The sequence below is a fragment of the Fimicolochytrium jonesii genome (assembly GCF_025526975.1).
Source record: "Fimicolochytrium jonesii strain JEL569 chromosome Unknown EV422scaffold_40, whole genome shotgun sequence".
Lineage (NCBI taxonomy): Eukaryota > Fungi > Chytridiomycota > Chytridiomycetes > Spizellomycetales > Powellomycetaceae > Fimicolochytrium > Fimicolochytrium jonesii.
Window position 1 is genome coordinate 151,653 of NW_026515707.1, and position 14,708 is coordinate 166,360.

Consider the following 14,708-nt stretch of genomic DNA (forward strand, 5'->3'; position numbering starts at 1 on the left):
ATACAAGAGGTGCCCCACCGCGTTTCCCCCACCCATGGTTCGTGTCACTCTCAGTGAGCAAAGCATAATGTGCCCGAACATGCCCGAATATGCCTTCCACAAGTGGCTCTCTGCACCGCGTGAGTCTGTGGATAGGGTGGTACGCCAAAGCCCCCCTTTACCAATCCTTCAACCCCTCCCTCAACGTCACCGTCCTCCCGCCCGCGGTACTCGCCCCCTCGTCCTTCTTCATGTACGTCAACTCCTTCAACGCCGGGCCCAGCCCCTTCTTCAGTTCCGGCAGCGGAAGGCCCGGCGCCGCTTTCTGGATTTCGGAGATGAGCGTGCTGACTTCCATGGTTTCCCGGCGCAGGGTGCGGAAGATCTGGAGGACGGATGTTGTTGTTATTGAGGCTGTGTGTTGGAGGGACAGGAAGTGAGTGGAGGAGAAGGAGAAAGGAACCATGATGTAATATGATAGGGATGCAACTTACATGTCGCGGTGCTTTTGGTTGTCCCACTGCTCTTAGCCGCCGCAGCGGCAGCCGCCGGTTTCGGAGAGGTAGCAGACCCAGCCACCGGCGTCTTCCTAGTCGAACCGGCCCCAGCCGCGTTCTTCTTCATTCCCGTAGACGACGCCGGCGCCTTCCGTTTCGAGGAGCTTCCGCCACCAGTACCACCAGCAGGCGTCGCTCGTCCCGCGCTTGCAGACGCGGTGGCCGGTGACGTTGCTGCTTTCCCTGATGCGGCTGCCTCGCCCGCGGGTGTGCCGCGTTTGCTCCCGCTGCCTTTTGGTCGGCCTGCCGCGGCGGCTTTGGAGCGCGCGGAGGGTGGGAGGCCGGTGCCGGGGTGGAGTGGACTGCTAGACCGGCTGCCGCTGATGTGTTTGAGAATGTCGGCGGCTGAGTTGCTTTTTACGGGGCCTGTGTCTGTTCGCTGGCGCTAAAGGAAGCGAAAGTATATGAAAAGTCGGCGACCATGACATATACAGCCCTAAAAAGTCCGAAACAAACCTTATCCCCAGCGTCATCATCCGAACTCGCCGCCCCCTTCCTTTTCTTCCCCACCCTCGCCGTGTCCGACAAGGGCGACGTACTCCCCGCCCTCCCCAACGGACTCGACGCCCTTCCCACCCCAGTCAAATGGTTCGGCGAGTTCGCCTTCGACCCGCGTCCCGCATTCCCCAGATGGGCCGGCGACGTGCTCGCTTTCGGCCGCTTGGTGCCCATTTTCGTGGCGCGGTATTCTGGGGACGACAGCGCGGGCGAGACTCCACCCGCGAGTGCGGTTTCGGCTTTGATGCGTTTTGTTGTGGGGCCTGTGAGGGTGTCCGAGTCTTTGCGTTTGAGGAGGTTGGGTTCGGTTTTGATGGCGGGGTCGTCTGGGTTGGGCTCTTCTTCTTCGCTGTCGCTGTCCTCCTAAGTTTCTTTTCGCATGAGTTCCGATACGCACAAGTGGACCCAATGCGTGGAGGGTTGGGCAACTTACCACTTCACTGATATAAGGATTCTCCTCATCCGAGAACTTGATATCATCCGCCGCATCCACCTTCTTCAACACCTTCTTCAACCGCTTGCCCACCGCCGCCTCCGTCCGCGACTTCTTCTCCTCCATCACCTCATCCTCGTCATCATCGTCGCTCAAGAACCCGGTCCGCTTGCCGTGCTTGCCGTACTGCCGGTTTCGCGCCTCCTTCTCGTCTTCTTCGTCCTCCATCCCGAACCGGATGTCTTCGTCGTCGGCGAACTCTTCCTCGTAGTCGAGTTCGGCGGCGTCGAGGTCTTGCCGGTCGGAGCGGTCGCGGGTTTGTTTTTCTCTATCGAAAGATGGTGGTTGGCTTTTGCACAGATGGATTTTCAATGCCAGCAGTTGATCTTCGCAACTTACTCGGTTCCCAAGAGCTTCTTCATGTACCCCTTCTCCTCTTTAACCTTCGGCTCAGCACTTTCCGCGTTTTTCTCTTCCTTTCAAAAGTCGCGAAACACAAAAACGCCCATATAAGCAACCCGAACCCATCTGCCTCCACACGCCTTCCCCTCCCAAATGGACGCCCTGCCTCACCTCTTTCGCCTGCTTATGCATATACCACGTATCCAGCCTCCGTCCCCTCTGCTGCTTAATAATCTCATTCGCCTCTTCCGAGGTCAGTGTTCGATACTTCGGTTTTGGGGTAAACTTATACCACTTGTTCACCGGCACCGCCTGCAATCTATCGCCCTACAACGCAACCTCCCACCATCAGTCTGTAGGCCCACTTTGCACGCTCTCTATGTCCCCCCCAAAACGCACCTTCTTAATCATAACCATATAAACCGCCTCACTCGCCCCCTGCACATCCCCCTGGTACTGCACGCTCCCCTCGAAGTCACTAAACAGGTACGGAAACTTGTCCGGGTCGCGTTTATACCGCCTGCGTTCCGCCCGCGCGTCCGGGTCGTCATCCTCATTCGGATCCCTCGACAGCGTGTAGATCTTGGTCTTTTTCTGGAACCGCTTCGTCCGTGTCTTGATGGCATTGCCGAAGGGGGCGATCGTGGTTGAATCCGGTTTGGGTTTCTCGATCCCTTCCGATGCGCCTGACCCTGACGGCGTGCCGCCGCCGCCGCCCCCCAGCGGTGTGCTGGTGCCGGTGGCAGCGCCGTTGGCGTCCCCGAGTTTAGCGAACCGCCGCCTCGGCTCGGGCTTATCCCGGACCATCCGCAGGGGCGGGACCATGCTGGCGAGGTGGAACTTTGGGTCGGGGATCTTCATGACGTTGTAGGTCAGTTTGGGGTCGCGGGGGTAAGGTACGATTTTGAGGGTGGTCCGTTTGGCGTCGGTTGCACCACTGGGTGCTGGTGGGTTGGTGGAGGATGACATTGCGGTACGGGCGAGGGGAGTCGGGGGCGAGCTAAAGTGATCTTGAAAATGTCTGGGAGTGGGTTGCTGAGGGCGTGGGTATGCAGTGAAGCAGTCGTCTATGCAAGGGAGCTGCGAGAAGGAGGTCTCTATCCGCAGGTGCCGATGCAGCCAGTCCTTCGCAGAGGGCGGTTGAAGCGGGAATGTCAAAATTGGGGGGTGTCGGTGATGGAGGGGAAGCAGGCCGAGTCTCCCCATCCCCTTTCAGCGAACGCGTCCCTTCCGGCCAAGTGCGATTGCGATGTTCCCAAAACAAAAGTTTCTTTCTTCACAGCAAAAACCACATACAAAAAAGACACAAAGCAGGGGTCGGACAGGGAGAGAGAGAGAGAGCGAGATGCAGAGTTCATGTCCACGCAATAGAAAAAGGGATCGTGTTCATTCAACAAAAAAGTAGTGTTTTCACCCCATCCTCCTCTCCCCTCCCCTCCCCTCCAGCGTCCAACCCACGCCCATCGTCCCACCACCCCCATCTAATGCGCCACAGTCCCCACCGGACTCTTCAACGCCGAATTCGGCGCCGTAGCAGACGTCGGCGTCGCAGGCACTGTGCCCCCGCCCTTTGAGGTGGTGAGCTCCTCGAGGGAGCGGTGACGGGAGAGTTCCGACAGGACGGTTTCGTCGACGGGGAGGACGGATTTACGGCGGAAGCGTTGCGGGGTGGGGCGCTCGTCGAATTGTTGCTGTTGGTTGGGGGAGGAGAGGTGGATTCAGCGCTGAGAGGAGGTGTGGGGAATGAGGTGGATGTTGTTTTCTTACCATGTCCTTCCCAAGGAGGTCATCCTCAGGTAACTCGGCCTTGCTGGGCGTCTCATCTGTGGCGCTCGAGAGCACTACCAAACCAAACCATCCCAAGTCAGCCTCCCTCTTCCAACAACTCATGGTAATCGCTTTCGCTCGACAACTTACATCCCGCAGAAACCGACACACTCGGCACAACCGGAACACCCAGCCGCGGCGCGCCCGGCGCGCCACCGGAAGACAGGACTTTGCCCGCATTCTGGGCCGCGATCTGCTCCAGCTTCGCCCAGGCTTCTTCGCGCTCCTTTTGTTTCTTCCGCTCTCTAATCAAAGGGGAAATCGAGAACGTCAGGTTCTAAGGGAACATGGACGTTCGTGATGGGTGTGATTACGCACAATTGTCGGTTCTGCTTATACTTGTTCGTGCACTCGTCAAACAGCTTCGGGCTGATCTCCATGAACAGCTTTAGCGCGTTGTACACGAGCCCATGGATAGTCCTATAAATCAATCATGCATTCAAAGGTTCAGTATCTCCTCCTATACGGTATCAAGGAATTGCTTGCATTCGTTGTTTTTTTTTACCTATTCCAATGGGTTTTAGAGTTCCGATAAAGCGACGAAAACATGATGGGCAAGATCACGTTCGCGTTGTCGCCAATCAGGTTGATGATGTAGTCGTTGTTCCAGTAATACAGGGCTCGTTCCGCCACCTTAGAAATTAAGAAGCATCAGTCTCCCAAATCACCACCCCACTTGGCGCCAACACGTAACTCGCCCGTGAATGCGTTCGCTGACTGGCGCATTCGCATCCACCAACTAACCTGAAAATGCGGCGTAGAAACACACCGCGAGATCTGCTGAAACAGCGGCGTCTGGATCTTGACAAACTCCTGCGGCTCAATCACGTCCAAGATCTCCTCAATCTCATTCAGGAACATGACCTCCTTTGGGGAGTTGACCTTTGGCCAGAAGCGGAGGAGGCCGCATACCACCTTGAAATAATCATACACGTCAGTGACACAGGAATGGGGGACGGTTTCTTTTGAAGTTTTTAACGCTTACCTCCTCGGTAAGAGCCGGATCCTTTTCCAAGAATTGCACGACGCAGTATGCCAATTGCGGGTGATAGAGCGTCAGCGACTTGGCCTTGTGCAGTGGTATGAGCACACGGGTCAGGAACACTTTATGCTCTTCCTTCAATGGCAAAGCGAAGCCGTTGATGATGCTTGAAACCAAACATTTCAGCTTTTCATCTCCATGAAGAATGGTGATTCTTCTTTATATCTTACCTTCCCAAAATTTCCAAAAGCTCCGCAATGCCATTGTGTCGCTCAATCTCATAAATAAACTGGAAAAAGACATTGTTGATGGATCGTCGGATGAACGCGCGCAGGTTGAGGAATTTGCCGTAGATGCGGTGCAACGTCGTTTTCAGAAAGTCGCGCTCTCGTGGGTCTTCTGAGTCGAATAGGTCCAGAAGCTGTGCAAAAAGATCGAATCCAATGTCAGTTTTCCGGGAGAACTCCAAATAATACGTGAGGAAGTCCCCACATACCTGAAGAATAAAATGCTGATCTATATATTTTTTCGCAATATTGGTGTTGAAATCCGGCGATTCGATGAAGCGGAGGAAGAACTCGTAGACGATCTGCAGATGGGGCCATGCCATTTCCAAGACCGGTTCGTCTTCCTCGGGGTCGAAGGCGTCCCCGCTCGGGTTGACTTGCGGAGGTATAGTTCGGAACAGGTTCATGCCGAACTGCAGGCCATTATTATACTTTCAGTCAACGGTACTGATATCACGAATCAAGTACGTTCGAGGCCTACCATATTCATAACCTCCGGGTATATCGGCTCGGTGATGACCCCTCTATTGTTGCTTATGTACTCCACCAGCTCAGTGAGTGTATGGCGCTTGATCTCCTTGCCTTTCAGGTCCGACAGGGAGTCGTTAAAGTCGAACAGGACGCTGCATTGCTGCAGTTTTTTGATTAGAAGCTCCTGGCGTTCGACGGGTACCACGTCTGTGACATAAAATCGTTGTGAATGAGTTCAACAAAAAAGCCATAGGACATTGAAACGTTTCCCAAGAGCGGTCTCTCTCTGTGGCATTCAGTACGCACCTTTGAAACCAGGAAGTTTCTCTAATTCGACGCGTTCGGTGACATGAAAACGCGATGACCGTTGCCGGCGAGGTGCTTTGCTGATGGGGACCGTGTCCTTTGGCGTATTTTTCAATCTGTTCAGAGGCCCGCTCTTTGGGATTTCCTTGTCGCCTCCTTTGTGGGCTCCGGTCTGTAATCCCATTGCTCGAGATTAATATCCCATCCAGTCTCTTCCTCATCGCCACAAACTTATCCAATTCTGCTTCCTACCGATGTCTGCAAATCCATCTTGGTGGTGTCCTCTTTCCGGGTAGTGATGATGGGTGGCTCCTTTGGCAGCTTCTCTTTCGGGGCTCCAGCAGCCAACTTTTCCGGCTTGTGTGGCGCAACGACTGTAGCGGCGGCGACTTTGTTGGGCGCCGTAGATTTAGAGGGTGTCTGGGAGTCGTTGGAGTCAGAGGGCTTATTTCTAGATAGCTATCAGAATCGGAAAGAAATATAGGTCAGCCGCGTTGGCGTTTCTTCCTAGATTTTACCCCCCCTCCAACTCGCAACACGGGCGGGTATGACACTGGATACGCACAACGCGGTTCTTCAATCCTTTCATCTCGAGGTGCCCTTAGGACCCGACGCTCCGACGGGCTGTGTTCACGGCGTTTGTCCGTGAACCAACTGCTAGCACGGGTGGTTTTCGGGATGGCGGCAAGATGGGCAGCCGCGGCTGGTGGTCTGCCGGCGAAGCGAACAAAAAACACAGCTGTCGCGCGTTGCCGTTGCTTTTGCGAGTTGCGGGGTGCGGATATTCTGCTTGGGAATGATAGTGCGTGAGGCGCCAATAGCGAAGTTCGGCTGGGAGACCAATAAAAAGTGGGGGCGACTGTGAGTTTCCAACAGTGTGGTGAAACGCAAGAATGTTCGGTTCGCTCAGCTGCGAAAGTATCTGAGTACTCACAATACAACCCCAGCTTCGGAAGCTTACTTCGTGCAAGATGCGTGGATGCCACAGGGTTGGGGCGGCCCTAGCTTTATTTTTTCTGCGGAGGGGCCTGAAAATAGCAACAAGCAAACCTCCTCTCCTGTCAAGTCAAGGAAGCACAGACACGCGCTTGGGCTCGGCTATAGGAATGGCGGGCAAAGACCGAACACTAGGGGAGAATGTTCCGTACGCAGGAGATACGTAGTTTATGGGATAGCAATGCGAAGTTTGGCTTGTCAACGTCCTGGGGGGGTGCGCGATGTCTGTTGCGGCACAGCTTCCGTCTGCTGCTGACGTTTTTTCCCACGCCGTTCTTTCACGCAGAGACTTGAGAGGCATGTCCAAATTAAACGAAGCGTTCTCAAATGAGGGAGTGGATGATCCCCCATCCCACTTTCTTATTACGGGACGATTAGGGAACCAACCCCCGTGGACGATCGCTCGTCACTCGGTCCGCCGCTAATCATTTTTGCTCAAGAGACGCGTCGAAAATGGTGGCTCCCTCCCTCGGCCTCCCAGAAGGAAAGGTGCGAAGCCAAGTGCCCCCGCTCTCGATGCTCCTGACGAAAGGCAGAAAGGCAGCAGGTGCAGGAAACACTGTACTGTACATATGCAGTGTTCGGTATGTCGCCGAAATCAAGGACGGTCGTGTCAGGATATCCTTCCAACCGAGATGCATGACCAGCGTGGGAAAAATCCTAACCAAGTGGACCAGACGTATGTCACAACCATCGAGAAACGGTCCTAATCCCGAACATAGCGAGGGCCCCATTATGCCCGGCTTTCTGTCGGGTGGTGATTGATGCTCTGGCGGTGGGAAGTGGTTGGGGAGTGTCAACTCCTGTTCGGCCGAGAGCGAAAGCGCGTCGAGATGTCGGCTCGCCAAAGTCGCTTGCGTGGCTACCCTTGCCCTCCGACTTCCAAATTCGCGTCCTAATCCCAACCCCCCAATCGCCCTCACCTACACAAGAATGACAGCCCCATCAAAACCCACCGACCCTAAAAAGTCCGCCGAGGCAAAAGCAGAAGACACCGAGACGGCCGCCGCAAAACTCAAGAACGGCACCGCCGCGATCGCGCTGGAGGAGGATGATATGTTTGAGGATTTTGAGGCTGACGGTGGGTTGATGAGAGGCTCGGGGGAGGGAGGCGAGGGGAGAGGCGGGGGTTGCGGTTGGAGTTTGGGTGTTGGGTTCGAGTGCGATAAGCAACGAACCTTGAAGGCCCATTGCCTGCATTCCACCGATCGTACTTTCCCACCACCACGCATCCATCCTTACATCGTATTACACTTTTTGTTTGTGCAGCCTGGGAAGAAACAGAAGAAGACCAACTGAACATACATCAGTGGGAGGACACGTGGGCGGACGACGACGATGGCGAGGATTTCGCTGTTCAATTGCAGTGCGTGCCCATCATTACTCCTACCCCTCCCTTTTCTATGATGGCTGATATCTCGTATTTTTTCAAGATCGGAAGCCGCTAAGAGAAAGACAGGGTCCCAGCCCATGAAGTTGTAAATAGCTGTGGTGAAGGAAACAGACACGAGAATAGGTTTTTTTTGGCCGGCTTGGGAGACCGAAAAGATAGCAAAGAACCATACGTTCCCCGCGCATGATTTCTCTCGAACGACACGAATCTTCCGAGTATCAGTATACACGCGGACATATGAGTGTTACTCCTGGGTATGCCAATGGGGCGTGATTCCTTGATCACCCCTCCACAACTCGAACAACAACAACATCACAATCCGTCCCCACCGCCTTCCTCGCCGCCTCAAACCCATCCACACTAACCGCACACAGCTCCTCATGCGTTCCGGGGTCACGGTACAGAAACGAGTCGGTGGATTCGTCGTAGGCGACGAGGAGGATGTAGTGGCCGATGAAGTCTGTGTCGTGCGGGGGTGGCGATGAGGGGGACAGCCGGGGGGGGGAAGAGGTTGGGGTTGCGGTGGGAAGGGGGGTTATCGAGCGCGCTGGGGAGGAGGGGTGGGTTGATGAGGGGGCGCGGGGGCGGGGTTGGGGGTAGGGTTGGGGTTGGGTGGTTGGGTATCTGGGTGGCGTTGGAGTGCTTGATGATGGTGTGGGTATATGCTCCGGGTATGGTGGCTTCGTGGTGGATTTGAAGCAGGAGAAGCAGAAAGACGATGTCGAGGCCGTGGGTTCTGCCGGGGATGCTTTGCTTGGTGATGAAGGCGATGATGGTGATATGACGACCGGTGAAGATGGGACCAGTAGCGGCGTCGCGGAACCCCTCCTATCCCGTCCAGCGGCAGCCGTTTCACCTCCCACACCCACCGTCGTCGTTGTCGTCGGTGATGGCCGCCTCCCACCCCACAGCCCCCTCCAAAACCGTTTCGTCCACCCACTACACCACCGACACCTCAACCTCCTCAAATCGACCAACACCACACACGCGTACAGCCCACTATCCACGAACCGCACGATATCCAGCACCGGCAGCGTGTGCGCGACCACGCGGACCCTGTTCTCTGCGGCGCGCTGGAAGAGGGCATGGATGCGACGTCGGTCCGACGGGAGGGTGCGTGCGTAGAAGAGGCTGTGGGTGTAGCGTTGGTTGACGCCGATGTAGGATGTGTAGTATGCTGTGGAGACATACACATGTTAACACGGAAACCTTGGCTAACCGTATGCAGAGTTTCCCTTCACTTACTGAAATCCCGCACGCCGAATTTCCTCAGAAGGTAAGCGAGGTCAATCGTCCAGAGTCCGTCGGCGTCCGCAGCGGCGCCATCGTCGGCGTCCAGGAGGTCGGCGTGCGTGTGGGCGATACTGAGGGCTGTGAGGACCATGCTGACGCAGGCGAGGCCGCAGTCCCATGTTGCGACCTGTATGCGGGATGGGCTATGTGAGCTACATGGATATGACCCTGCCATAGATGGGCACAAAGACAACTTGGAGAGGAGACAAGTATTTCCCTCGAGCTTCAGAGTGTTTGCAAACCGTACGTACCTGTTGGAGGTGTGGGATATGCCCGACCAAGGAACTCGAACCGGCGGCCATTGTGAGAGTGAACACTCCTATGAACTAGAAGTATATGACGGACCCACACACTAAGCGGTATTGTTTGATAGCGTGAGAGGGAGCGAGGGAGGGTATAGTGGGTATATGCGGGTATATGGGGCTGCTGGAGGGGTGCGATGGAGGAGTTGTTTGAGCAGGAGGGACTGAGGAGGGAGGGGGCGAGACGAGGGAGGCCGTGGCGGAGTGTGATGTGATCGCTCCCCTCCGTCGCTTTCAGTCGCACTGGACACCCTATCGCCGATATCCCACCACACAACTCAAGCACTCCAACCCCCACTCTGCTCCAACCGTTCCTCTGCCCTTTCCTTTCAAGCCAGAATGTCGCTCACGAAAGGAGAGCGCAACATCACCATCTGTATAGATCGCGGAGGTAACAAAAACGTCACACTTCCAGGCGACCCATTTATCCGAATTCGAACTAACCGCTCACCCATTCTACAGGAACGTTTACCGACTGGTGAGAACCCGGAGAGACAGAGAAGGGACAGTCTCAACGGACAAGTGGCCGAAAGCTAAACCATCATCCATCCACCCAGCATCGCATTCGTTCCCACAAAAGATGGCACCTCCCCCTACAAAACAATCGTCGTGAAACTTCTCAGCGTCGACCCACAGAACTACCCCGATGCACCCCGGGAGGGAATACGGCGGATCTTGGAGTTGGCGACCGGGGTGCCGCATCCGGCTGATAAGCTGGTGAATACTTCGAGGTGTGTTTTTTGGGGAGTTGTGGTTTGGACCACTTGAGGCGTTGTGGCTTATGAGTTGTGGTTCGGAAGGTTGAAGGTCATCAGGATGGGGACGACTGTTGCGACGAATGTGAGTTGATGGTTTGCGAGGAGGGGATCACGGACATGTGTATGGGTTTGCTGATGCAGGGTGCTTTAAACAGGCACTGCTGGAACGTAAAGGCGATGCCAGCGCGTTGGTCATCACCAAGGGGTTCAAGGACCTGCTGCATATCGGGAACCAGTCTCGGCCAAAGATCTTTGATCTCGCCATCGAGAAGCCCGCTGTACTGTACAAGACGGTCATCGAGGTGCACGAGCGGGTGGCGCTCGTGAAGGAAGGGGAGGACGAGGGTGGTGAGCATGTAACGGGGGTCACCGGCGAGAAAGTAGAGATACTAGAGCCCCTGAACATCGGGCAAGTCGAAAAAGACCTGAGAGCCGTCTACGATTCCGGAATCCGCAGCATCGCCATCTCCCTGCTCCATTCCTACACCTTCCCAGACCACGAGAAGCGCGTCGCGGCAATCGCCAAACAGATTGGGTTCACCAACATCACCCTCTCGTCAGCGATCATGCCGATGGTCAAGATCGTGCCCCGCGCAGCGTCGGCGATGGCGGACGCATACCTCACCCCCGTCATCCAGCGGTACATCGAGGGCTTCTTCTCCGGGTTCGATGAGGATATCCGCGATCCGAAGAAAGTGAGGGTCGAGTTTATGCAGAGCGATGGCGGGTTGACGCCCGTGGAGGATTTCAGTGGGTTTCGCGCGATTCTGAGTGGACCTGCTGGCGGGGTTGTTGGGTACGCTCGCACGAGCTGGGACGAGCCGGAGGCGAACAGCGTCAGGGGTGGGAAGGCCATTATCGGGTTCGACCAGGGTGGGACATCCACCGACGTTTCGCGGTATGCGGGACAGTACGAACACGTGTTCGAGACGACTACAGCCGACGTTACGATCCAAGCGCCGCAACTCAACATCAGCACTGTGGCTGCCGGGGGTGGTTCGCAGCTGTTTTTCAGAAGCGGGCTGTTTGTCGTCGGGCCGGAGAGCGCCGGCGCGAACCCGGGCCCAGCGTGTTATCGTAAAGGCGGGCCTGCCACCATCACCGACGCGAATCTGGTCCTGGGACGGCTTGTGCCCGCCCACTTCCCGGCCGTGTTTGGACCCAGCCAGTCTGAACCGCTTTCCACTGAAGCGGCGTTCAAGGTCTTGCAAGAGATCGCTGATGAGGTTAATCGCGCGAGTCCTGGTGGACAGCCGATGAGCGTTGACGAGGTGGCGTTCGGGTTCATCAAAGTCGCTAATGAGGCTATGGCGAGGCCTATCAGAGGTCTGACGCAGGCCAAAGGGTTCAACACCGCTGACCATATACTTGCCTGTTTTGGGGGCGCTGGCGGGCAGCACGCCTGCGCTATTGCGAGGTCCTTGGGCATAGGCATGATTCTCATCCACAAACATTCATCCATCTTGTCCGCTTATGGGCTCTCCCTAGCGGACGTAGTTCACGAGGAACAGGAGCCATCCGCGCACACACTTGGGGAGGATGCTCTGCCAACTATCAGAGACCGCGTGCAACACCTCCAAACCGCATGCACGACCTATCTCCAAAATGAAGGCTTCGACCACACCGCCATCGAGCTGGAAGTCTACCTCAACCTGCGCTACCAAGGCACCGACCACGCCATGATGACCCAAAAGCCCGAGGACAGTTGGGACTTCCAAACCCCCTTTGTTGCGCAGTACCAGCAGGAATTCGGGTTCACACTCCCCGACCGCGATATCATCATCGACGATATTCGTGTGCGCGGTATCGGGAAGAGCGCTGTGGCGCCCGAGACCGACCACTCGGTGTACGCGGACCTCGCGACCTTGACCCAACGCGACGTGAGCGGAACCCATATCGACCAACAGCAGGTGTTCTGGGAAGGCGGCCGCGTCGACACCCCCGTGTATCTCATTCCCAACATGCAACCGGGCGACCACGTCCACGGGCCCGCCCTGCTGATCGACCGTAACTCCACCGTCGCCCTCGAACCCCTCTGCCACGGGACCATGACCACCTCCCACCTCGTCATCACCCTCGACACCGTCAAGCCCACCACCGCGACGGCATCGACGGACCTTGACCCGATCAAGTTGTCGGTGTTCGCGCACCGGTTCATGTCGATCGCGGAACAGATGGGCACGACGTTGCGGAAGACGGCGATTTCGACGAATATCAAGGAACGGTTGGATTTTAGTTGTGCGCTTTTTGGCCCGGATGGCGGGTTGATTGCTAATGCGCCACATATCGTAAGTGTCTTCATGTCCTCTTATATTTCATTCAAGCTAAGACCGTACGTCGTATGACACAAAACGTCTTTTTCTTTGTGCTAGCCAATCCACCTGGGCAGCATGCAGGAAGCAGTCCGATGGCAGATGCGATCGACGGAGATGGAGGATGGGGATGTGCTTGTGACGAATCACCCGAGCGCTGGCGGGTCGCATTTGCCGGATATCACGGTGATTACGCCGGTGTTCAATAAGGGCGTGATTGAGTTTTTTGTGGCGAGTAGGGGCCATCATGCTGATATTGGAGGTATGTGAATGCGGGAGATGCGCTCTGTTGTTTCTCGGTGGGTAAAAAGTTGACCGCTTCCTTTTCACACAGGCATCCGCGCCGGCTCAATGCCCCCCGACTCCCGCGAGCTCTACCAAGAAGGCGCAGCCATCAAGTCCTTCAAACTCGTCCGGAAAGGCCACTTTGATGAACCCGGCATCCGTCGCATCCTCGTCGACGAACCCGCGCAATATCCCGGCTGTTCAGGCAGCCGCTGCATCAACGACTGCATCAGCGACTTGAAAGCGCAGACGGCCGCCAATCACCGAGGAATCACCCTTGTCAGGCAGTTGATTGAAGAATATGGGTTAGAGACCGTGCAAGCCTACATGGGCTACATCCGCACCAATGCCGAGACCGCCGTCCGCGACCTCCTCAAACGCGTCGCAGCCTCCGGAAGAACCACCCTAACCGCCTCCGACTGCATGGACGACGGCACACCCATCACCCTCACCATCACCATCGATGGCCCCACGGGTTCCGCAGTCTTCGACTTCACCGGCACCGGCCCACAAGTCTACGCCAACACCAACGCCCCCCGCGCAATCACCTACTCCGCCGTCATCTACTGCCTCCGCTCCCTCGTCTCCTCCGACATCCCCCTGAACCAAGGCGCACTCAACCCCGTGGAAATCATCATACCCCCCAACACCCTCCTCTCCCCCGCCGAAGGCGCCGCAGTCGTCGGCGGGAACGTGCTCACCTCCCAACGCGTCGTCGACGTCGTGCTCAAAGCATTCAACGCGTGCGCGGCGTCCCAGGGCTGCTGCAACAACTTCACGTTCGGCAAAGGCGGCGAGGGCGGGTTCGGGTACTACGAGACCATCGCGGGCGGATCGGGCGCCGGGCCGACCTGGCACGGCCGCAGCGGCGTGCACACCCACATCACCAACACGCGGATCACCGACCCGGAGATCTTCGAGCGGCGGTACCCCGTCCTTCTGCGCGAATTCGGACTCCGACCGAACAGCGGTGGGGAGGGATTGTACCGCGGGGGGGATGGGTGTGTACGGGAGGTGGAGTTTAGGGAAGAGGTGGAGGTGTCGATGTTGAGTGAACGGAGGGTGTTTGCGCCGTATGGGATGGAAGGGGGTGGGGAGGGACGGCGGGGGGTTAATACATTGCTTAGGAAGGATGGGAGGACGGTGAATTTTGGGGGCAAGAATGCGACGAGGGTTACGAAGGGGGATCGGGTGAGAATCGAGACCCCGGGGGGTGGCGGGTGGGGGAGGAAGGGTGAGGATGTCAAGGCGTAGGAGCTAGTTATTCCCCTTCTCATTTCGCAAGTGAACCATAACTCTTTCACTTAGATATTTTCTTAGCATCACCCCGTTCTGTACATCTGTAGGCCACTCGCCCTTTGTTTACAACCAAAAAGGCAGTAATCTGTAATGCGTATGTTACAAAACGCTCCCGACTGTATAGACACATGTAGACATGTACATTCTTCTGTAACGGAATCTCACTTCCGGGCCGTCTCCTCGTAGTTCTCCAGCAACCATTTCACGGTGGCAACTTAGTGCTGTAAGAAAAACGATAGGTGGAAAACAGATGAAGCCCCCAACGCGTGGTTGTCACTGTCGAGGAGAAAATAGAATAAATAGACCACCCGCCGAGTCACATGACCGC

General features: G+C 56.3%; 5 protein-coding genes across 5 annotated transcripts; 2 read left to right on the forward strand and 3 right to left on the reverse strand.

Moving 5' to 3' along the window:
* Positions 1–12: 12 nt before the first annotated feature.
* Positions 13–3,071, reverse strand: EV422DRAFT_547031 (uncharacterized protein). Its single transcript, XM_053071576.1, has 7 exons — positions 2,269–3,071; positions 2,041–2,196; positions 1,867–1,943; positions 1,468–1,795; positions 993–1,397; positions 474–921; positions 13–393 (listed from the first exon to the last, which is right to left on the reverse strand). Exons 1-7 carry the CDS (start codon positions 2,836–2,838, stop codon positions 158–160), a joined length of 2,220 nt encoding a protein of 739 aa, XP_052921144.1. The 5' UTR covers positions 2,839–3,071; the 3' UTR covers positions 13–157.
* A 46-nt stretch (positions 3,072–3,117) lies between these two features.
* Positions 3,118–6,331, reverse strand: EV422DRAFT_610159 (phosphatase 2A regulatory B subunit-domain-containing protein; the record flags this gene model as incomplete). The annotated part of the gene is made up of 13 exons (XM_053073855.1): positions 3,118–3,560; positions 3,637–3,710; positions 3,787–3,941; positions 4,015–4,116; positions 4,202–4,329; positions 4,441–4,611; positions 4,682–4,844; positions 4,909–5,099; positions 5,175–5,378; positions 5,447–5,643; positions 5,743–5,914; positions 5,995–6,201; positions 6,308–6,331. 13 exons carry the CDS (start codon positions 6,329–6,331, stop codon positions 3,351–3,353), a joined length of 1,998 nt encoding a protein of 665 aa, XP_052921145.1. The 3' UTR covers positions 3,118–3,350.
* A 1,340-nt stretch (positions 6,332–7,671) lies between these two features.
* On the forward strand, positions 7,672–8,705 carry EV422DRAFT_623679 (uncharacterized protein; the record flags this gene model as incomplete). Its single annotated transcript, XM_053074237.1, has 3 exons — positions 7,672–7,819; positions 8,008–8,104; positions 8,172–8,705. The coding sequence occupies 3 exons, from the start codon at positions 7,672–7,674 to the stop codon at positions 8,218–8,220; spliced, it is 294 nt and encodes a 97-aa protein (XP_052921146.1). The 3' UTR covers positions 8,221–8,705.
* EV422DRAFT_501579 (Guanylyl cyclase) lies at positions 8,413–9,599 on the reverse strand (the record flags this gene model as incomplete). Its single annotated transcript, XM_053068199.1, has 3 exons — positions 8,413–8,591; positions 9,036–9,308; positions 9,377–9,599. The coding sequence occupies 3 exons, from the start codon at positions 9,597–9,599 to the stop codon at positions 8,413–8,415; spliced, it is 675 nt and encodes a 224-aa protein (XP_052921147.1).
* A 295-nt stretch (positions 9,600–9,894) lies between these two features.
* On the forward strand, positions 9,895–14,602 carry EV422DRAFT_623681 (Hydantoinase B/oxoprolinase-domain-containing protein). Its single transcript, XM_053074238.1, has 7 exons — positions 9,895–10,117; positions 10,189–10,204; positions 10,284–10,457; positions 10,527–10,566; positions 10,640–12,772; positions 12,857–13,058; positions 13,131–14,602. The coding sequence occupies exons 1-7, from the start codon at positions 10,066–10,068 to the stop codon at positions 14,333–14,335; spliced, it is 3,822 nt and encodes a 1,273-aa protein (XP_052921148.1). The 5' UTR covers positions 9,895–10,065; the 3' UTR covers positions 14,336–14,602.
* The last annotated feature ends 106 nt before the right edge of the window (positions 14,603–14,708 follow it).

Coding starts and splice junctions, on each gene's coding strand:
- EV422DRAFT_547031 (XM_053071576.1), bottom strand. CDS start 2,838: ATGTCATCCTCCACCAACCCACCAGCACCCAGTGGTGCAACCGACGCC. Junction 922..992: donor ATGATGACGCTGGGGATAAG/GTTTGTTTCGGA, acceptor CGCTTCCTTTAG/CGCCAGCGAACAGACACAGG. Junction 394..473: donor AACCAAAAGCACCGCGACAT/GTAAGTTGCATC, acceptor TCCAACACACAG/CCTCAATAACAACAACATCC.
- EV422DRAFT_623681 (XM_053074238.1), top strand. CDS start 10,066: ATGTCGCTCACGAAAGGAGAGCGCAACATCACCATCTGTATAGATCGC. Junction 10,458..10,526: donor AAGCTGGTGAATACTTCGAG/GTGTGTTTTTTG, acceptor GTGGTTCGGAAG/GTTGAAGGTCATCAGGATGG. Junction 12,773..12,856: donor TTGCTAATGCGCCACATATC/GTAAGTGTCTTC, acceptor TCTTTGTGCTAG/CCAATCCACCTGGGCAGCAT.